The sequence below is a fragment of the Chinchilla lanigera genome, unplaced genomic scaffold (genome assembly GCF_000276665.1).
Source record: "Chinchilla lanigera isolate Chin_1 unplaced genomic scaffold, ChiLan1.0 scaffold00035, whole genome shotgun sequence".
Lineage (NCBI taxonomy): Eukaryota > Metazoa > Chordata > Mammalia > Rodentia > Chinchillidae > Chinchilla > Chinchilla lanigera.
Genome location: NW_004955436.1, coordinates 14,261,721 through 14,285,275, shown reverse-complemented (window position 1 = coordinate 14,285,275; position 23,555 = coordinate 14,261,721). Strand labels below are relative to the sequence as shown.

The 23,555-nt window shown below is 40.5% G+C and overlaps 1 protein-coding gene across 1 annotated transcript in view; it reads left to right on the top strand.

The window, feature by feature from the left end:
- Positions 1-20,806, top strand: part of Grm1 (glutamate receptor, metabotropic 1) — a 113,112-nt gene extending 92,306 nt beyond the window's left edge. Inside the window, exon 7 of the mRNA XM_013516588.1 lies at positions 17,159-20,806. Coding sequence (XP_013372042.1) covers positions 17,159-18,083 — 925 coding nt within the window. The 3' untranslated portion in view covers positions 18,084-20,806. The remainder of the gene's footprint in view (positions 1-17,158) is intronic.
- The last annotated feature ends 2,749 nt before the right edge of the window (positions 20,807-23,555 follow it).

Sequence of the window (23,555 nt, the reverse complement as noted above, 5' to 3'; positions counted from 1 at the left end):
AGTCATACAAACTTGTCATACTTCACTTGGTATATCCAGTTCCCAAAGCATAGCTACCCAAGTGTCCTGTTTGAGAAGATGGTTCTATACTGTTTATTTGGACCCCTTATCCTTTAGATATCTTAATTTCTATTTTCAATTGCTAAGCATTTTGAGACTTCCAAAAATGTTGCTCTGGTTTTCATTAACTTCCCACTTCACTTTAAGTCCTTTGATTTGTGCAGCTTAAAATTTGCAAATATATCTAGAGGTCACTGTGAAGTGCTGATCTCATATTCCTTTCCATCTTTCTCTCTCTCCCTAAGACCTAGCTGCCTTGGAAGACTTGAACTCAAAACTTGTGTCTATAGTCATGTAAATTTACTAAAAGTTTCCTTATTTCTTTGTCTATTTGTTAAAATTTTCTGGCTGGATTTTCAGCCTGTTGTCCTGTATAAAGATTCATCAAATGTCCAAATGGGGAAAATAGCTTGAAGATTATCTGCTTACCTCTTTGAAGTTTACTTCCTCTGACTTATTGATCCCTTGGACTCTGGTTGTCATGACAACATCCTAATGTCAAGTGGCTTTTAAAAACATTTTCCCTGGCTTTTCTCATTTTCTGTGAGAGAGTTCATTTGCCCCACAGTATTAAATATCATCTGAAAGTAGAAATCTATTTATGGCATGTTATTCTCCACCCTTTAACTTTCTTAAAGGCTGTGATTTATATTAGGGCTCTGGCGACTTGTAATCCTGTTAGGAGACACTGTACAATATTGTCAACTCTCTTCTTTTGCAGGTATAAGGGGGAGAAGATGACATAAGACTATTAATGCCTCTGCTTAAAGAAAAATAATAACATAAAATAAACTTTAGTGGAAACACATCTAATATTGAGGCTAGCCAAGATTTTAAGAAAAATCAAAAACTGTAGTTTTAAGTGATCTAAGTGCTTTTTTTACTTAAGTAATGATATATTTCTTTTTTATTCAAAATAGGTAGAGGTGAAGATTTTAGCTTTTGGTGAGTTGTTTTTGTCATGTCTCCCTTTCTATGATAAGTTCGAGTAAAATAACAAAAAGTCTCACCTTAGCAGTTTGTCACCTAAAATCTATCTGAAAACACAGCAGGGCATTTTTCCCTTTTGTATAACTTGAGATGCTTTTTCCCTTCAAATGTTGGGTTTTTACTTTGCCTCAGCAAAAATTCTTGTAGATGAAAACAAATATTTTTATTATACATGTAACATGTATGTAGCATAAAAGTGAACTATATTATAAAATTCTAAAATGATGTACTGTAGTTCTGGGTAACATTAAATATTAGTATAAATTGCCAAATTGTATTTTGTAGAGCAATCATATAGTTTAACAAGTACTGTTAGCATTTGTACTTACTTTCTTTTTTAAAGAAAAATATTCCATAGCTTCTCTATGATATGTGAGTTATTGAGGTAAAGTTAAAAGGAGAGGGAATCTTAATCTTGAATTATAGGCTATGACAGATTGTTTTGGCATAACAATTCTTACTTATTTTCATATTTAGAAGTAATAACTACCCACTGTGGGCAAATTAGAAAATATAAGTGACTCATAAAACCTGTGCATAATAATGCTAATATACAAATAGAAACCACTTTTAAAGTTTTCTGTGTACTTCCTTATTTTTCCATATTCACACATTTTTTCTGAATTCTATAATTTAAATTTTATGGGGTACTTTATGGCATTCAATATCATGTTAAAATTAATTTAAGAATTAGCCAAAAGAATTTATATCTCTATAGTTACCAAGGTGATATAGAAGTTTATTGCTCTTTTTGGCTTATTTAAATATTAAGAATATTTCTCATGGGTGATGGTAGTGCATGCCTGTAATCCCAGATTCCCATGAGTTCGAGGCCAGCCTGGTAGACATAGTGAGTTCAAGGCCACCCTGAACTACATAGTGAGATCTCAAAAACAGCAACAACTAAAAGAAATATTTCTCTATTCTGCTGTGATATACTCGACCATTTATTCAACAGTTATAGTAAATGAAATGGCCAAATGTCTTTATACACCAAGGACAGTTCAAGTTTATGGTTTTTTTCCAATAACATAATTAAGAGCATTACCATCCTCCTTCCACTTTTACAAGCAATTGGCTTGCATGAGGAATTATATGATTTTCTTGAGTATTTGCGAACATTTGGATATGTTAAAGGGGGATAAGGTTGCACATAGTGGTAAATCTGACATAGATTTTGACCCCCAAGAGTATTCCCTACCTAGCATAAGAGATTAGAGTTACTATCAATAACTGATAATAGCAAGTGGAAAAGAATCACAGGCAAAGTAGAGAGAAACATACATTGCTCAACATTATGGGAACTTGACAATTATGTTAGAGTCGTGAACAAAATGTATACAGACACTTTGAAGAGTAAGAAACCTAAACATGATCAGAGGAACAGAGAGCGGAAAAACAAGAAAGTGCCATTTGTGGCTACTAATTTGTTGAACATTAAGAAATTAATATGTATTAATAAATGCATTTTAAAATAAAATAAAAGAGAAATTAAGAGCTCTGATGATACTTAATTCTTGGTAGAATGGAATACACTGTGTGGCAGAACAGCTCCAAAGACAAAATAATTGGAAACAACAAAAATGATCTGCTGACAGTATCAGGAAGGTGCTGAAATGATGCGAATAAGGAGACTAAAACATCAAAGAGAGGGGACGTAAGGCATGAGCACATGATCTGCACCAGCTTTGTCAGAGCGGTATTTGCCAATTTAGGACACTGATGGGAGGTAGAGTCTCCAGGAATGGCCCAGGCAGAGAGCGGTAGAGGGAAAAGGCAGAAGTCCTATGCCGAGTCACATAGAATTGGATGACAAAATGAAAAGTCAGGGAGGATTTCACATAGATTTGGCCTCTCCTCAAAACACTTGCTGATGTCAGCAGTTGGGTAGGTCAGAAAGAGAAAAAGATACAGTTTCTCAAAGCCCTGAACATACAGTTTAGATTTTCCTGGAGTGCTGCAATGTTGAGACAAGACACCCACCTGAGGAGAGAACTGCAATACTCTGTCAGTAGCTACATGAGGGTGGGTGACAAAATTGAAGACCGAAACACACTAAGTCCATGGTCAAGTTTCCCTGCCAAGACATTTGCCTAATTCTGAAGTCACATATGGCAGGAGACCAAATATCTAACTTGAAAAGTTTTGAAAGCAGAAGGAAAAGATAAAACTCAAGAGATGAAGTTTACTAGACTAGTCCACAGCCAGAATTCTGCTAAAAGTCCTGAAGGAATAAGCTCGGTGGGAGGCTTATTGCATAAAAGCTGAATGAGCTCAGTCACTGATCAGATTCAGATAATCAATACCCTCTACTTAGCAAGAAAGTGATAAAGCAACTTTGGAGGAGATAACACTGTCTAGAGGCTGTACATAACCTTATTTTATAAATAAAATGTAAAATATTGTTAAGCATGCCAAGAAATAGGGCCATATAACTGGAAAACCAAAGGAAACAATAAGCAATAGAAAGACAGCCACTCACTGGTGGAGAACATTAGAAAACCAGTTTATCCTGAACATTGGTGAATAAAGTTAAATCATTACTCATTTGGTTTGCAGAATTTTGTTTTTGTTTTTATTTTCTGTTTTTTGGAACTCTATCTCAAAGGAACTAAATAGCTGACAAGGTAAAGTTCTTTAGAAAACAACTCTAAATGACAAATACAGAAGGGACGATAGACTTGTATTACCACTTTTTAGTCTTATAATAAAATCATTGATCTGCCTTATGATCATTAATGGCTGTTAATACCATTAGATGTAAGACTGATAAGAGAGTTTAATAATATATGAATCAGATTGAAGGTATTTTGTGTTTTAAAAATTGTTATAATAAAAAGGTAATTTTAAAAATGTCTAGAAAGTACACAGCTTTGGAAATAATAGTTTGGGTCTGCATACACCAGTGTAAATTGTGTAAGCACTTTTTAGAGCAATTTGGTAATGTACAAAAGATAAATGTAAAAAAACAACAATCTATCAATTCTACTTCTGGGCTGTAGCACGGAAAGACTCTCCCATATGGTACCAGGATGTTTACTGTGGCATTGTTTAAGTGCAAAGTGTAGGAAACAATCTAAATGGCCATCAGTAGAGAATAGACTTTTTTACAATGTGATATTTATTCAATATAGTTTAAGTGATGAACTATGGCTGTACCTAGCAACATAATACAGTGCAAAAAGTACCTGCTGAATGGAGTTGAAATGTGTTGTGTTCCATTTCTATGGCTGTTGTTGACTGAACTGGTTACTAAGTGAGGAATTGTATATGGTATATACATTACAATACTCAGAACAAAGAAATGGTCAGAGGAAACTTCACCTTGATGACTTTGCTTTTATTTGGATAACTCTTACACATAGTACTGTAATGTGTAACAGAATACAAAACTACAGTCCTATACTGTACACCAGCAGAAATTACAGTACTGGACCGTAGAGGCTGCACAGCCATAAGGCTGCACAGCCACTCATGTTCCTGCATCTTTACATCCAAATACGGGTCCTAAGTCCCATCAGCAGGTTGCAAGCCTGAACATGGTACCTCAGTGGTAAGTCACATCAGATGTTAAACACATAGCTCATCAAATGAGGAATATATATACCTAATAATCTGCTAAAAATGATAACATATACAAAATTATTACAAAAATATCACATATGATTATATATTGTGAAAGTATTAAGCTATGCCAAGCAATGAAATATACTAAATTTCCTCAAAGAAAGGAGGTGATGTAGTATTTGGAATGAAATATAAAAGGCTTTAAACATATTGTTAATGTTTTCAAAAGAAAAAAGATTTTAATAAGGCAAATGTTAACATTAGACAAATCTATGTTGCTAATTAAACTTAATATTATTAAATCATTCTCTGTAATCTTTTATCAGCTTTCTAATAGTAGTCATTAGTAAACTTCAAAAGGAGCAATATTTTATACCTATAACGGAAAGACTGCATTTGTGTTTTTTTTTTTTTTTTTTTTTTTTGGTTTTTCTCCAGTACCGGGAACTGAACTCACGACCTTGCGCTTGCCAGGCAGGCACTTTGCCGCTGAGCTAAATCCCCAGCCCCTCATTTGTGTTTTATATAAAGAGCCTTAATATGTTGTTAGACATGGGTGTATTAACAGAAAAGGGGAAGAAATTGGGGTTTACTGAAGGCCTATAGACACTGTCAGAGTGCCATTCTCCATCATGAGAAAATGCTTAGATATAAATATTAAAATTCAGATAATAGAAAATACTCATTTAGCTTTGGAAAAAATCAAAGGCAAGACATTTATCTATAACAACAATGTGAAAACAGATGACATGCTACTAAAATGGTCTTGGATGTTTGCTGTCACTCTTTGCAATTAGTTTGGACAGCTGCCACGCTATTATTTCCAGGGTGAACTTTACATATCTTTAAGGCTGACCTTCTGGAATTGTCTAGACCATTTTATCTTTGCTAAAAGCAGCTTCACCCCCCGCCCTACCATAGGCAGGCAGCTTCAGCCAGAGACAACTAATCTGACTGTGTACCAAGACTTCACCTGCTCCTGACACACCCATTTAATGTCACTGATACTGCTAAAAAAATAAAAAGAAAAAAGAAAGAAGGAAAGAAATTCTGGAAGAAAGGGAGAACAAAATTCAGTTTATTTTCTACTGAGATTCCTGAGTAAGGAAAACAGCTGAAGTCAATGAATAAAATGAAGGTGAAGTTTGAGATACTATGAATTAGTTTAATTTAAATGTACACTGAGGTTTAAAATATTTCCATCTCTGCTTGGTGCCTTTGTTTTTCCCTCCTTCAAAGGAAGGGTATTAGTAGTGATAGCTTTTACTGGAACCATATTTTGCTATTTGGATGTACTTTTATTTTTGGCAGTATGAGACAGTGAATCCAGGGCCTTCATACTGAGCTACACCTCCAGTTCTTTTTAGTTTTCATTTTGAGACAGGGTTTCACTAAGTAGCTAAATGGTCCAGGCTGGGCTCAAACTTTCAGTCCTTCTGCATCAGTTGTAATAACTCCTCAAGTTTACTTAGAGAGTAAATCCTGACCTGGAAACTACAAAGGGGTGATCTGATGTAAATAAAATAATTCACTAAAACACAGTTTTATAAGAGAGGGTAACACACAAAGGAATATTTTGACACTGGAAATATATGGACAAAGCTATGCACAACCGTTAGCATATGATAAGTAGTAACTTTATAAGGGAGAAAGACCCTTGTGCTTTCAGAAGAAATAGAGGAGGAATCTTGCAAACTAAACTTCTGAGGTTTCTTTAAATCCACAGTTGCTGCCAAAAGATTCAAGCACAGATTTGGTGTTTATATTTGACAAGCCCCCATATGCTGCTTTTTCCCTCCAAGCTTTTGCTCTGGCTTGCTGAGCCTTTGATTAGTTGAATATGTGGTTTAAAAATTGCTAAAAATACCCTGAAGTCAAGCTCCTTCTCTCAGTTCTTCTGTAGTTGATCAAATGGCCATTTGGGCATCAGTTTCTAAGCCAGGCCAGGTAACCTTTAACAAACCATTTCTTTCAGAAAAGCAAAATCTCTATACAGGGTCATTTGTTTTTCAGTTCAGTGTGAAGTGAAACTTAGAGAAGAAAGAAATGAGAACACGGAAGAGACCCTCTATTCTTTTCAACTACCTCCATCCATAGTTCATAGGGTGACTTTGGGATTACTGAGGTTACTGTGGGAAGCTTGGCTGTCACTATGACAGGAACCCCCAAAGGAGCTACAGACCTGGCACTGACCACAGGAAGAGTTCTAAAAGGCAGCGGGTGTCATGGAGGTCATGGAGCTTCCTGTCGCAGTCCCTGGGAGACGTAGAAGTAGCTGGTGGCCGGGGAAGGCCTCAGCTGGGCACCTGCTCCAGGCCAGCACATCGAGTCTCCAGGCTGTCCAGACAGCCCCTTCTTTATTTTTATCATTGTCCACTCTCAGAAGACAGATACAGTTGCACTGCTTGCAAAGTGCAAGACAAAATGTAAACACTGAGCCCCAGGCTGAAAAAAGCCAAGTGTCAAAGCTCCCAAGAAAGGCATTTTCCTTTCACCTGCATGTCTGCCCCCTCCGGCCCCCAGTCATGTGTTTTATATTTGCCATTTAATATCATGCTCCCTTGCTTGCGGTCCCTCTCAGGGTAGAACAATCCTCTCCAGCACCACAACCCCCATTCTGTGACCCCACAAGATGCCAAAGTCCCCAGGGAAATGCTATGCAGAAACTGAACTGTTCTCTTCCTCTTCCTAAGGCCTCTGCCCATGCCATGGTAATCGGTGACCCATCTACAGTATTTGGATAAAGCATGGGCAAGAAGTTCCTTCTGTCTGGTTGCCTGCAAAATGCAGCGATATCGCCAGTCCATGGAAAGTGGCACTGGCATTTGTGCTCTGAAGATGCTAATGAGCACCTGGCAGAACTTGATCTTTCAGTGCCTATGTCCAGGCCTCTGCCAGCAGTGGAGGGTGTTGATGATCCCTGGGTAGGGGCGGGTGGTGGGAGACCAGATGGGCGAGATCCCAGGGGCAAGAGAGCCAAAAGACAAGGACCTTCCCAGGGAGGGGAGGGAGGCTGTGATACAGGGATTATCTGAGCCTATCGAGTATGCACCATTTTCTTATCCACCATCATTTCCAAATCAGAAATTAAAAGATCATGCGAATAGAATCTCAAGAGGATGACTGCAGAGCACTAAACATCAAGCACAATGCTCTGTAGAGGGACCATGTTTCTGCTGTGTTTGTCACAAGCTCCTAAAGCCAACCCTGCCAGGTCCCATTCCCCTCAGCACCATGAAACCAGGCCATGAGTAGACGTCACCCCAAGGTAGAACTGATTAAGAGATTCAGGAATATGCAGGCACTGTACAAGGCAAAGCCACATGATTTTAATATGCTTTCGTCTTTCATGAGAAAGGAAGTTGTTTTAACAATATTTTACAGATTAAAGGCTCTTTCCTATTAACTTCACTTACATATTCAGATTTTTATTCCTCATCATCTCCTTGCTGATATTCATTGTGGCAATGATCTCTGTGGTTTTAGGTAGGCAGATTGAATATCAGTAATATGTTGTTTTGGCAATTTTGATAGCAAACTGTCGAATTTTCTTAAATAGATGGATCATTGCAGTCGTAATGAAGGTGTCTCAACTTCTTATTTCTGGATGAGGATTTCAAATTATTTTGAGTAAATCATGTAATTTTTTATGGTTTAGTGAGTGACTCAAACTTGATGAACATATACATATTGATCATGTTTACTTTCTCACTTACACTCAACTATGCTATGGAAAAAAATTCCTCCTTATAAATTCGAATCAGATACCTTGCTTCCAGGTAGGGCAAAGCTACTCCAGGGTATTCCTGTGTTACCTTTCAAACCTACATTTCTCCTTCCCAGCACCTGTCAGACCTCAGCTGAAAGACATGGCATTGAAAGATCCATGATCTGTTCCTGCAACATCTCTTCCTTCTTCTGAGTTCCATTTCTCTGTCTGCTTTGTCGGTAAAACAGAAGTAGGAGAAAGAGAAAAGGTCTTTCATTTTGAGGAAATTCATGGAAGTAGCTGTAGTCCTCTCTGGCTGACACTCGTGCATTATCAACTAGGGATTTGGGGTAAATGGCCAAACGCTACCTCAATTTGTGAGTTATTTGGGAGCCCTATTGGTAATTGCAGAAATTTATCAGTTTCCTAATATGGGAAATTTTCCCCAAACTGAACCAAGCTCATCCATATTGCCACAGCATGCACTGATGGTTCACTCTTAGCATCTTAGTCTTGAACTTCTTTGCTGTGACAGATGACACTCTTCTACAGCAGGAGAGCAAGATGACCTTACCCCATCCTGTCCTCAAGTATTACTGGACTAATGGGGAAACCATTCATCCTTGGTCTTATCAGTGAGGGCAAAGCTAGCTCCCAGAGCGGCCCCAGCAGCCTCACCACATCTCGTCGGCGCTTTTTCTTCCCTGCCAAGGCATGCCAGAAGGAAAGTCACGCCATGTGTAGTATAAGGAGACATTCAACCAGGGAATGAGATGCCTGCCCTTCTTGTGGCAGATTCCTCCCATCTCACAGGAAGGTCTCTCGCCGCTTCCCCTGTCGTCAGCATTAGAAATGTTCCATCTTGTGAATGCCAAGAGATGACCGTGACTTTATAGAAAGTGACAGCAGTGTTTTTATGATGAAATAATATGGAAGCAAATTAGAAGTGCAGGTAAATTCATGGTGCCACGTGTAAATCCACAAACTCCCTTTAAGTGGGGTGGTGGGTGGGAAGACCCAGCCTATATCAGTGCAAGGGTAGCTGGAGTCCACTGCCACCAGAAAGAGTGTGTCAACGTAAAGGGAAAGGGCTGTTCCAGGACAGATGAGCCCAGCAGAAAAAGCATTTGCCACTTGGAAAGATGGCCCCACACAGTAAAAAAAATAATGCACACCCTTGACATGGCTTTCAGAAAGAAGCCCGGCAGGAAGAAACAGCCAGGCAGCGCAGGGTCCAAACTGGACATGGAGGAAGAGAGGACATGGAGAAAAAAGCTCAGGGGCCAGGCCTGGCCCTGCCCCAGAACAAGCCCCACCTGAGTCGTGTCATCACCATACCTATGCTTGTCTAACCACTCGCTCACTGGGTGTCTTTTTCTTTTCACTCTTCAGGAAGAGGCAGCCAGAATTCTCGCCCACCAGCCAGTGTCCGTCGGCACATGTGCAGCTTTGAAAACCCCCACACTGCAGTGAATGTGTAAGAGAAGCTGCATGGAAAATATAGTGTTTTTCCCCTTGCTTTCTCTCTCCTGGGTTTTTCTAACACTGAAACAGATGTGGTGCATGCCATCCAGAATGAGGAACTCATGTACGTGCCATCGTTTGCACGGCTGCCTTAATTTGATTGTCCATCGTTCTTAAAAGGATACTGTCAAGTCAGTAGCTCAGTCTTTCTGCTTATTTTCTGTTTCAATGCAACACTTTTTCCGATGCTGGAGATTCACTTTTGTTTGTGACTCCCACTCACAGGCTTGAAAGTGAATTTTTCCCCTTCAAAAATTTGTCAGCTTCTTCTTGGCAAACAGCTTTTTCTTTCCTTTTTTCTTTTTCTTTTTGCCTTTTTGCTGTTGCACAAATGTTTGACATGATCTTGTCTGCATTAAAGTAAAAGGCATAGCTTAAATGGATGGAAGCATTCTATAATGGCAGTTTGAGGGGGTGGGTGCCAGTAGGAGCTCTGCTGTGGGTCTCCCTAACCCTGGGGAGCACACAACAAACGTTTTGTGAATCCCACAAAAAGTGAGGCTTATACAAAAAGAAGGAAAAGTAGTCATTTCCCCAACTTTCTGGGTGATTTTTATCAGATTTCCCCATCTGATAAAAATAGTGCATGTTTGGTCCAAATTTTGACCTTTAGATCTTGACAGTGTCTCTTTAAGTTAAAAAAAAAAAAGAACATAAACCATGTTCAATTCATTGTGCACGGAGTCTGTGGTCATCTTCAGCTGTTCCTTTACAGCCCTTCAAACTCCTGGGAGAGTTAAAGGTACACATTCCTGCAGCAAGAGGGAGCCCACTCATGAGGGGTCTGAGACTTGAATAGCTCTTCAATTGAGCAGAGCCAATCTGTTCCAATGTCTGCTACTGAACTGGCCGAGGGGCTGGTAAATGGGGCTGAAGTGTCTTTGCCCTTCACTCAGCGGGGTGCACTGGGGAGCCTGTAGCCTACTTTTCTTCTATTCCCTTTAAAAGCCTAGAGAGAAGGAGTATGGTTCCCACCGAATCATCCTGATCCTCAGCAGGACAGACATGGTAGTTGCGCCACTGTGCTTCAGGGGGTGGTAGGAGGCCTCTGTGTAACAAGGCTAGAGCCATTCTCAAATGGCTAGATGCATTCTCTGTACATCTCCCAGGTCCAAAGGCTTGAGTATTTCTTGCACCATTGGGTGAGTCTGACCAAGGACACAGCAAGGAGATCCTAATTGTGACAGCTGCTGGCTCCCTGTCACAAGGGATTGATGGGAATGTGTAGATGTGCTTGTCTTGTCCTGACAGCAGGGCCAGAGAGAGAGGAGAATCCACTGACATTTCTTGACTTAAAGGTGAGTGTCTAAATGCAAACGTGAGAGCCAAATATACTACATCTGTGGTGGGTGACGAAACGTAACCCGACTCTCAGCAGAGGTAACAGGTTGATCATTAAGAACGTTCAAATTAGGTTCTATTTAAGCTTTCTTTCTCAGAACTATAATGGATCAAGATCAGATCAGTGGCTTTTTGAAGCTGTGCATTGTAGCTCAGAAGTGAATATTTTTAGCTTTGCTTCTGCAAAATTAGAAGAAACAAAAAGGTATGTTCTCTCTGGTGACCTTCAGTTCCCACTATTTTTGTGAAGAGAGAGGCAAAGAGACTCGTGCTGGAAATAAACTGGATCATGACAGTCTTAGGAGGTCTGTCTTGCCCCTGAGATAATCCCAGTAGAGCAATGCAAGTGCCCTATATTTTCAGGGCAAATTCTGAGGCTTTCATATACAGCTAAGTGTATCAAGTGACTTGCAATTAAAATGACAAGTGTGGTAGCAGAGAATATAGAACAAATGATGGTGTTTGGCCTGAAGTTCCTTTAGCGGGAATGGAACCGAGGCACGTTTGTACTTCCTCATAGATATAAATGCTTCCGCTCAGGGGATGCTCTGGTACCAACATGATGTCTTAATAAACTTTAGCATAAGAATTTCTTTTGTCAGTAAAGCATGATTAAGTTGAACCAAAGACCATTGAATTTTACTTGGAAAAAGTTTAGTAAACATCAGAATTCTACAATTTATTTTGAAACCGACTTGGGAATTTTCACAGAACAGAAGACACTATATCCAGAAAAATGGGGAAGGGGACTTATATACTTCACTGATCTGGATGCGCTGTTTAACCTGTGGCTGTCTTTTTCTCTATTAGCTTACTTAAGAAAGTACTGGGTTTAATGAAGGCAATGAGTTTTTGTGCTTTTTTGTGGTGTATTATATAGCTTGAAGATATGTGAGAGAATTGATACAAAGATTTAAATGTTATAATGTTGTAAATTTCAGCAAGCCAATGATTCTCTAAAAGGCTTATGAATAGATTAGAATTAGAGGGGGAAAAAATTCATAATGCTATTTAAGATTTAAAAAGGGCCAGGTGTGGTGGCGCACACCAGTAATCAAAGTACTCAGGAGGCTGAGGCAGGAGGATTACTGCAGTTTCAAGGGCAACCTGAGTTACATAGTGAGTTCAAAGTCAGCCTGGACTATATAGCAAGACCCTGTCACAAATCGCCCCCAAAAAGGACATAATAGGAACAGAAACCACCAAATTCTTATATAATGAAATGCATTTCTTTTAAAACAATGCATTCAGAGATTCTCTACCTCAACAAATAGTGAGTCAAAATGCACAAAATTTTAATTACGATCAAATAGGTGCATAGGTTGGAGAATATATGCTAAATAGGTAGCTTTTTCTGGAAAGCTCTCAAGAAGTAGCAATGGAGTCAGTGGGAATCCCCTGTATGAAAGATCACCTTGGGTTTGCCAGGGAAAACAGAAATCTGACTCAAATAGCACCTTTGCTGGAGAATCTCCATGAACCACCTCACAGGCTGTGTCGTGGTGCCAGCTGGCTGACACATGTGGGGAGTGTTGGACAGCTCAGCCCACCATGTTCCTCTGGGCCAGTCTCAGCCAGGTGGCCCCACACCCAGCTGAGCTTTGGGAAGCAAAGTAGCACTGGCCCAAAGCTGGTAGCTCATAGGTTCTTTTTTTGATAAGCTGTTCTCACCATAATGGAACTCAGTGGCAATTCCTGTATGCATTTTCATGTGATTACACCTTCATGTTCCAAGTAATGAGTTTCTCTTCCTCATGGGAAGGCCTCACCTGCCTGTGAGCTTTCTGCAGACTCTTAACTCTTATCCCCGTTGTGAAGTTATGATGCCCAGCAGCAGAGACATGTGCTTATGGAGCATGAGGGACACAGGTGTTGTGTAACCCTCCCCTTTCAACAGCTTCAGCGCACACGATGCTTCCCTCCTGATCTCAAGCACCCACCCACTGCTATTCCCATTTTAGAACTCTCTGGAGCAGAGAGCAGTATACTTTGCAAATGTATCTAGTGCTTATTGAAACACATAAAACAGACAGTATCACTCAGAACACCAGATCCACTAATCTGTTTACACCACCCACTCTCAGCTCATCTCTAAAGTGCTGTAAATATTGGATTTTGTATTTGGGGAGATTGTGATACTTATCTAATGAAAGAAAAATCAAAACAAGATCCTGAACCTGTTTGTAGCTGGAACTGCTCTCCGGGCCTGCCTAGCTCTACATGTGATAAATACATTCTGCATGGCTCCACTTCCTCCAGGCCTGCCAGCCACTTCCTCCCGTACTTTGATATCAATAAATATATTTAACCACCTGAGATATTTGGCCTAAATCTGCTACATTTGATCTTTAAATAGAAGCTTATTTTAGGTCTGTCTTTTTAAGTTAAATGAGAAGGATAGGGTGTTTTGTGGCAATTATGTGGTATGTTCTAAACCAGATTGCTTTGTTTAGCATTAAGAAATCAAGTAAAATTAAGCTATAAAATGAGGGGTTTTGTCCTGAAGCAGAAGATATTAAAGTTATCTGGAATTAAATAAAAGCCTTATTTCATATTACTAATGAATGTTTATAATATATACTCTATTGAGATGCCCATAATTATATATACTATACACATATATATACACACACATATATATTTGCATTCTATTTTATGTTTTTCTCTTCTTATCATTACAGCAATGAGTTCTCAGTCTTTTCAAAGAGGATACTCTATAATTTCACATCAAAACAGTTATTAAGCCTTTACTGGAACTAATGATAATACTTAACTTTATTAATGATCATTTACAGAACACAGCAAAAGGTAGTCAGGATTTAATTTATATTTGTATCTTATAGTACACTTCATCAAAATAGCATCCACAGAGACTTAAAAATAAATTGAGCATGGCGGAACATTCCTATTATACCATCACTCTGGGGGACTGTGGCAGGAAGATTGGAAATTTGAGCCCAGCCTGACCAATTTAGCAAGACTCAGTCTCAATATAAAAAATAAGAAAGGAACAATAACAACAATAACAAAAAAGATAGGGGATATAGCCCAGGATGAAGGCCCTGGGATCAATCCCCAGTAGCATGTGGACAAACACAAAGCAGTACTGCACTAGCTAAAAAGAAATAACCTTTATTCAATCTAAAAGCAATGCTTAAGCATGTGTAAATTCACGGCCCGTTCAGATTATCTATGGCCCAGACTAATCCAGAAAGACCAAAGTTTGTAGTTTGTGCTGCAGTTTCTGTGAGATAATACATTTCTCTCTACTGGTTCTCATTTTCAAGAAACAAATCATTTTGTCCTAAAAAAAAAAGTTAGTCTAATTTTTGTAATCTGATAAATGCCCAGAGTCATGAGATCTTTTATCTAATTAAACAGAACTTTACAGCAAATCTAGAGCAAGACTCTAAGGGGCAGGAAAGCTGCTAATTTGGACAGCCATGGTGAAAATCTTTCATCACAAAAAATAAAATTTGGGTTCGATGAAAACAGAAGTAAATTGTGATTATATCTGTCTGCAAGATCCTAGGTAATACTGTTACTGTATGGCCGTGTGTAAGGTAGATACAGGTCCACAGCGGACTGTGGGTGTTGAGGAAGATAGCTGTGTGACTGAGGGAGACAGCAGGCGTCACCTTGATGCCTCCCAGGAACACAGGGAGACATTTGCCTTACACAAGAGGGTATGGGACAATGTGTTATCAAGGCTTCTAAGCCTGATTGGAGCTCCTAAGCTAGGTGTAAACTAGCCCTCAGGGGACTTTGCTTTTTAAATACACAAACACACACACACACACACACACACACACACACAAGTGAAGACGCATGACAGCATCTTAATTTAATGATTTTATTAATGACTATTAAGGGGCAGGCACTTGAAAAAGAAAAAGTCTCTCCCATTGCAGTTGAAATTGATGTAATTCAGTGCGCTGGAAGGCCTCTGTAAGGAAGGGAAGAGTAAATAGAAGGTTTTATGTATTTTGCAAGAGCCATACCAAATACATAAAAAAAAGGTGTATGCAGAGTAGGGGTGCAGACAACTGAGAAAGCCGGAACTGGGAGGGGAGCTTACCTGGAGCTTTAAATCTGGAAGAGGAAGATTCTGATTTTGCTTTTGGCTAGAGGGGGGATTATATTCTTGCTAGCAACACAATTGTCCTTTCCTTACTTAGTTCAACTCAGAAGAGACTACACCAGTAAGATAGTGTGGAAGTCTGTAATTTGAATAGGTAGAATTTGTAAGCATTTATACACTTGCAAATAGTGTATGAAATATATATTTGAGAAAAACATTATTTTTGATGCAATAGTTTAGAGGTGAGATTTTTTTTTTCTTAGATAGTTAAAAACACAGCCTGAATTATCAGATAGGTAGGGGAACAACCTACTTTCCAAATGATAAGGTCAAATTTTTAGCTGTTATATCTATTGTACCTCCTTGTATCCAGACTTTTCCAGACTATATATCAGATTTTCTACACTAATGTGTGCTTATTTGGCTCGCCTCACTTTTCAATATTATAAAACATGAAATGTCAAAGTATTAATCTTATCATTAATGTGGCAGTCATATCATTTTGAAGCATTTATTCCTCTTTCTTCAAAATGATTAAACCATTATGCTATTAATCATTTTCTGCTTTTTTAACCCAACAAAAGACTATGATGTGGAATAGTCTAGTTCACACCTCCACATAAGGAAAAAAATGTTCATTTTTCATTCCTTGAAATGTCACAAATGTGTTCTTATTGTGCTACTTTCTCTCTTGCTTTAATAGGTATGGAGGGGGGAAAACAGCAAACTTCTAAAAAAGCCAGAAGAAATTATTTCTTTTAAGTATTAACATTGGCGCTATTATTAGAATGTGTTGGTAAGGTACCACCATCTGCTAAAAGTTAAACAGAAAATAAGCAAAGCCCAAAAGCAAGACCAGAATTATTGCAATATACAGAAAAGAATTTGTGGTGTGCATACACAGTGCATTTCATGTTCATCCTCAGAGAGACCTTCTCTTTGGTGGGTCTTATGAGGGTCTCATGAAGTTAAAACTCGGTAAGGCAAGAAGACTCCTGCAACCGCAAAATCGTTCTTTACCAAGGCTCAGGAAGTAATGGTCCAGGATTGCTGCTTTCTCTGAATCTTTATTTTGTCTCACTTGTATCAAAATCTGTTGGAGGACTAAAGCAAGATGCAAGCATTAGTATTTTGCTGGGCTTCATTCTGTTTTCAGACACACCTAGCTTGTGAGAATCTCGAGCTAACTGCTGGGAGTTGGGGTCTGTATGTGAATTGTGATCCACTGTATGTGTCATAATATTTTGAAATAAAGAAAATGGAAAGTGATGAAACACCTTAGTCAGTCGTGGGTGTAGGCTTTTCTGTCATCTGCTTTTCTTCCCCGTGGTACAGGGGCCATGTATGTGGTCAGGAATACTTACATATCAGAATGGGCAGCTGAGAGGGTCTATTTCACAACTGCACGGAACAATGACAGTAGCTTTATGTATGGGTCTTCAATCATGATGCTCTGTTGTCAATATGTAACTAAGATTTTTTTTTTTATTCACTTGCACCAGTTTGGGAATCATCCACGGGACTGCTTTTGGATAAACATTATTTCCTTAGAGTGTATGTGTGGGGTGAGCTGGAGGGGTGACTGCAATCTTCCAAAATAGCTGTTTCTACAACAGACAGGCTTTTCTCCCTAACAGCTTTGCTCGGAGTCGATATTTCCTTTCTTGGCGTGGGGCGCACGCCCTGGCTGCAGCTTCACAGGCAGCCTCGGGAACTGCAGTTTGGTTGTTGGATTTGGAGGAAGGCAGCTGGGGTGTGGAGGAAAGGCTGAGCGTAGAAGGTGCAGTTACATAGCACGGAGCAGGGTTTGCGTGGGATTGATACATGTATTTTCTCCTCTGTGCATGGTCTCTCTGCAAATAAACCCATCTCTATTTTATTCATAGTTCTAATGGCAAGTCTGTGTCATGGTCTGAACCAGGTGGAAGACAGGTGCCCAAGGGACAGCACATGTGGCACCGCCTCTCTGTGCACGTGAAGACCAATGACACGGCCTGCAACCAAACGGCCGTCATCAAGCCCCTCACTAAAAGTTACCAAGGCTCCGGCAAGAGCCTGACCTTTTCAGATACCAGCACCAAGACCCTGTACAACGTGGAGGAGGAGGAGGACGCGCAGCCGGTTCGCTTCAGCCCCGCCAGCAGCCCTGCCACGGTGGTGCACCGCCGCGCGCCCGCCGCGACCACGCCGCCTCTGCCGCCCCACCTGAGCGCGGAGGAGACGCCCCTCTTCCTGGCCGACCCGGGGATCCCCAAGGGCTTGCCCCCTCCCCTGCAGCAGTCTCCCCCACAGCCACCGCCCCAGCAGCAGTCCCTGATGGAGCAGCTCCAGGGAGTGGTGGGCAACTTCGGCGCGGGGATCCCAGACTTGCACGCGGTGCTGGGCGGGCCCGGGGCGCAGGGGAACGGGCTGCGCCCCCTGTTCCCGCCCCCGCCTGCGCCGCAGCACCTGCAGATGCTGCCGCTGCAGCTGAGCACCTTCGGGGAGGACCCCGGCTCCCCGCCCGCGGACGACGACGACGATAGCGACAAGTTCAAGCTGCTGCAGGAGTACGTGTACGAGCGCGAGCGCGAAGGGAACACGGAGGAGGACGAACTGGAAGAGGAGGAGGAGGACCCGCAGGCGGCCAGCAAGCTGACCCCGGAGGACTCCCCGGCCCTCACGCCTCCGTCGCCTTTCCGAGACTCGGTGGCCTCGGGCAGCTCGGTGCCCAGCTCGCCCGTGTCGGAGTCGGTGCTCTGCACCCCTCCCAACGTGACCTACGCCTCTGTCATCCTGAGGGACTACAAGCAGAGCTCGTCCACCCTGTAGGGAGCAGGCGTCCTCGCGGCGAAGCAAGACAAGCCGGAGAGAGCTCCGACCCCTCCAGGGACGGGCAGAAAGTGGGAGGAGAGGCGGAGGAGAGGGGAGAGGCGGGAGAGGGAGCCGGCTGCTGCCTTTGGAAAGGAGAGGGAGACCAAGCCGATTTCCAGGCCAGGCCGTTGGCTCTTCAATTACTCAAAAGCCTTCTCTAGGAGGAAAGAGAATTCTGACAAAGCACAATCCACATGGTATGTAACTTTTAGCGCAAATAAAAATAAAAGTAAATAAAATCAACAAAAAATAATCTCTTTTGCACAGCCGTGCATCCATATATACACCCGCACACACTTGGCCATGCTTGGACAGCGACAGCGCCTGTGGACGTGCGGCCGAATCATCCCTTTGTGTCGTGGCGTTCGTGGCGAGCAAGTGGAGCGGGGCAGAGGCGGCGGGGTACAAGGGAGGACCCCAGGGACCAGGTGATGGGACAGCATCTCTCCTGGTTCTCAGAAGCCCTGCTCCCCGTTGGGCGCACAGACTCCTACTATGCAGGAGACTCAGAAACTGACCCTGACGAGGCCTCACCTCACCCGCCGCTGTCACTCGGTGCCCGCCTTGCTACTGCACTTGGAGGAAGGTGCCCGATCACTCCAAGGCGTTGGGATTTTCCTCTCTTTAGGAGAAGAGGAACAAGAGCAAAACCTCACCAAGTGCTTCCCTTGGGGTGCTGTGGGAGGAAAAGATGAGAAGTAAGATGGCGCCCACGCGTGGGTCTTTGAGAAAATCCAGTCGGCATAACCACCTTCTCATACTTGATGCTTGCTTTTTGGTGACGTTGGAAAAAGGCAAGAACAGCAGATTGCTTTAAAAGTGAGAGACATTTTGTGGATTTACTTATGTTTGGGCCAAGTGGACTCGCCATTGCCCTTCAGTTAAACAAAACAAACCACATGGCAGAAGTGTTACCCTCCCGTTACTGTAGCAAATAAAATTAGTCAGTTGGACTTTTAAGATTCAGTATATGTACAATGTGGTGCCATTGTTTCTCCGATATACTACAGAAACAAACCCATCTTTAAACCTGAGGGTGTACTCATAGCAACTATTACCGGTTTAAATGACAAGTGATTCTTTCCTATTGTCATTGGTGTCCTTGTAACTAGCGAGTGAATGTGTTGCTGTGTGCCTGTATACGTGTGACCCTAAAACTTGTGCAATGTAATGTCTACCTACTGCAACTAGAAGATTGTTTTTTGGATAGAGCATAGATATTTTTATGTTCCAATAATGTTTTATATATCATTGTGACCCATCTCTGCAGAAGTTCTTTGAAGGTTTGAGTACTACGATCCAATGTTTTTCATATGAAGTTCAGATGATGATTCTTCTAAGATGGAACTTATTTTTGAGATATTTTATGATGTGGGAATGTTACTAATGAAGTAGCATAAAAATTTATTGTATAAAAGATAACAAAAACTGTGGACGATCATAAAAGGTACATTTTATAAACTTGTGCAGATCATTATTAAAACATAAGACTGAAAAGACAGGATTTAGATTATTTCAGGTTATTTTAGTTTTTTAAAAAACGATTTCCCATAGCTGATTGAACTTTATCTTCCTCTTGCATACAACACCCAAGTCTAGTCATGATTTTTCAAGTATTACTCATCAATCATATTTTCCTTTCTTTTAATTTTCATTTTCATACACTTTTATTCTTATGTTTTTGCTATCATAACTTTTCTTTATTCCCTCACTTGCTGCTGTGTAATATTCACATACATATAACACAGTTATTCTATTTTTGTGCTCTGTTATTGTCCCCAATAAAAGAAGTTTCCTTGGTGTTTATTTCTTGGTATTTATTTCTTCTATTATTTGCAGAACAAATCCTATCCCTTTAAATGCCTTACGTTTAGTTGTATTTTTTAAAGACTTTCTGCATATTGATGCTACCAATGATGCTGTTGATTTCTCAACCAAAAATCATCTTCGACTCATTGCATATTGACTGCATTATTTATTCAGAATTTAATTAACTCCAACTTTGGAGACTTGTTTCCTGTGTTTTACCATGTTCTACCAAAGTGTAGTCAGTTCAGTCAAGGATAAACTGTCTCTCCTTTACAAAATTATTTTACAAGACCTTTACTGAAAAGACCTCATGACTAAACTGTGAATTTCAGTTCCATGTTTTCATTGTAATGCAGCAGAGTGAGAAAAAATGGATGGTTCCAGCCCTTAATAGATGGATTTCTACTAATAGGCATTCTAGCAAGAGGATTCATATTATACTTTATTAGTGAAACATGGCCTTTTAGTCTTAAAGCCACTAATGTACAACCTTAATATTTGAGTACTTGTGCATTCAGATTTTTTAAAAGTCAAATTAGACAAAGAAAATGATTTCTATTGAACTAAGATATTAGTTTGTTCTGAGGTTTTGGTCTGAGATATTTGGTGAGCACATTCAACACTGATTACAATAATACTCTGCCTACTAATGTCATAATCATGAGTTTTCCTAAATAATTAGAGTATTAGCTCTTATATCATAATTAATTAAAAACTGGAGACGTACACATACATACTCTGTACCAAAATGGCAGAAACTCTTCACCTTAATGTATGTGATTATGCAAATTGTTTTGCTTCTTGTAAAAGTGATTTCCTTTGGCTTGTTACTGCCTTTTGTCAAATAATCTTGACAATGCTGTATAATAAATATTTTCTATTTATGAAAAGTGTATGTCCCTCTCTAAAGTTTGTCTGACTGTAATAGAAATGGACCAATCTAAGAAATAATTCCTATGGTTTCATTTTGCTGACACACCTTCTAGGTGAAAGTTGGAGAGCACCATGCAAAATCTACAGAACAGGTAGGTGACAAAGTAAAGAAAAGTTTATTAAAGTGTGATCCAAAATTTAAATTTCTAACACCCATAGCAGACATTTTCATTTGTGTTTTTGATAGAGTATGTAAGGCTTGACAACCTTCTGGATCTACAGGGGACCTCTGGGGACAAAAACATCCCCTGCTCCACCTTTGTTTCCTTTGTGCCCTACAAAGCTTTTCTGTCTGTAGTTTACACCTTACAGGGAACTAGTTTTCCACTTTGTTGATGTCCTTCTGTTCATATTAAGTGCAATTCCCCTAGATTTAGTGAAACTTCATTGGAGCCCCAAAAGAAAAAACAACATTCACACTTTCTGCTATGAAATTCTCACAAAATATGATGTTTTCCAGGTATCAATCAATGAGATACCAGGGTGGTATGAGGGCTGTGTTCATGAAACTGTGATGTGTTAGATGGTAGAAAAAAGGTACCTGTTAAATAAATTACCATAAGTGGATTGAAATACCAGTGATTTCCTCAGTGTGCCTAGAAAATACAGTAAAACGTCATGAGACTGGAACCTTGAATCTCAGGAAGAAAAGTCATAGAAGGAAAGGTGAGAAAAAAGATAGGTAAAGAAGATGATACAGAAGAAAAAGAAAGTGTTTGAGGTATGTAGTCCAAAGATATATACCTAAGAATCACAGTGGGTCAGAAGGCCTCCCCTTGGAGAGAGCATAGAAGCTTCTCCTGGTGCATGTGGAACACATTTGGGGAATTGGGATTGGGTTCCGGATACCACAAAAATAAGGGGGAGTAACTGCACCATAATTCCTACAGAGAATACTCTGAGAGGCAACTGATGCGAAGAGAAGCATATTTATAAACCCGTTCTGTGCCAGACACTGGTCACTGTTAGAATGGCTGCTACGTGGAAAACTGAAATAACTTACCCAAAGTCTCACCTGGCAAGTGGCCCCAGGAAGCCTTTGATCCCTGACCTCAGCCAGTTCACAGCCTGCGAATTCATGCTCCTCTCCAGAGTTCAGGAAGTGTGTAGGAATAAGGTCCTTTTTACTTGCTAATAATCATTTTTCCTTGCTAGTTTCTGAGCCTTGGGGACAAAGCAGATATTGAGTAACAGCTTGTTAAGAAAGTAATAGTAGTAAATGAGTGTTATCACACCACAGTTTCCCTAGCTTAATCCCCTGAAGGTTTATTTCAAGACCCTCATGGGGTCTGCCTGCCAATTCTAACTCTGCCAACTAGAACACCACATGCTTTAATCTGGAAAAACAAACATCTCTTTTGGTTTGAAGAAGAGCTGTCCTATTTTACAGCAGGTCCCCCTTTCCTGCAGAAGAGGAGAAAATACTTATTGTCCACTGAGTTCAGCCAGGTGTGGGAGACAGCCTCCTCTGGCGGAGAACTGTAGTAAGACAAACCAGGACACCACCTACAGGAGGGCCATGGAAATCATTCACCAGGAAAGCAAGGGCCTGGGCTCTTTTCCTCATAGACATGCATGGCTTCAAAGTAAGGAACAGTTTAACTTGGGAGTTGAGCTAATAGCACCATACACCAGAAACTGCTTTAATTTTCATAAGGTATTGTTTGGGGAAGACTTGATAGTGTCTTAAAACCAGAGGTAGACTTAGAAGTGATTCAAAACAAGCTCTCACCCTGGTTAGGATTCATTCCCCTCCATCCTATTTTGTTTTCTAAAAGCAAGAAACCACTGCTGATAGGTAGAGCTGGGATACTCTGCATATTGCCTGAGATTACTCTGCCAAAGGAGAAGGCAGAGAGCCTGGATACTATGACGGCAAGTTCAAAATAACTTGTCAACCCATGAGGCAGGCCAGAGAACAGAACTTAAGCACAAACATAGGAGGAAGACACTTCAGGAACCAGACATGCTTAAAGCAAGGACTAGCAAGGGTGTCTGATGAAATTCAAGAGACAACATGCTGGTGATTAAAATGAGCTTTTGGTGAGAACCACAGAGCTGTTCATGTATAATCTGGGTTTATTTTAACCCTCTGCTTAAGTGTTTACAGGAACTAGGATCTCGCATTTCACAAGGGATTGCTGTAACTGTTAGAAAATTAATCTTCTCTAGTTGAAATTTGCCTTTCTGTAAATTGTTTACTCCAAAGCTCTGTCCTTTACAGAACATGTGCACAAACTTCATTCACTGTGTGGACAACTTCCCCTCAGCTACTTGAATACAGTGATTATGTCATTTTTGTGTGATTTATTCTGCGATCCAAAGGGGCACAGTTCCTTTCATTGCTATCTTTGTTATTCTGCTCCTAACTACTTATCAGCTCACACTCATCTTCCAAGTCTTGAATGTTGTTTTCAAAATGCTGTATCCAGAACTAGAGCTACTATTGCACATATGCTTCATGTCTTTTTAACCATTATTCTGGTGTTGCTCCCTGTGATGATGTCCTCTTTGTAGTCTGGCCACATTTTGAGCTCACACTTAGTTCCGAGTCAGCACTAACACATGTCATGTTCTGCAGGAAATAGATACAGATCTCAATATTTTTTAGTTTCTCCAGAAGCAGATCCTGAGCAAGAGACTTGAATGCAATGTGTGTATTAAGGAAGCAATCCCTGGAAGCTTTGG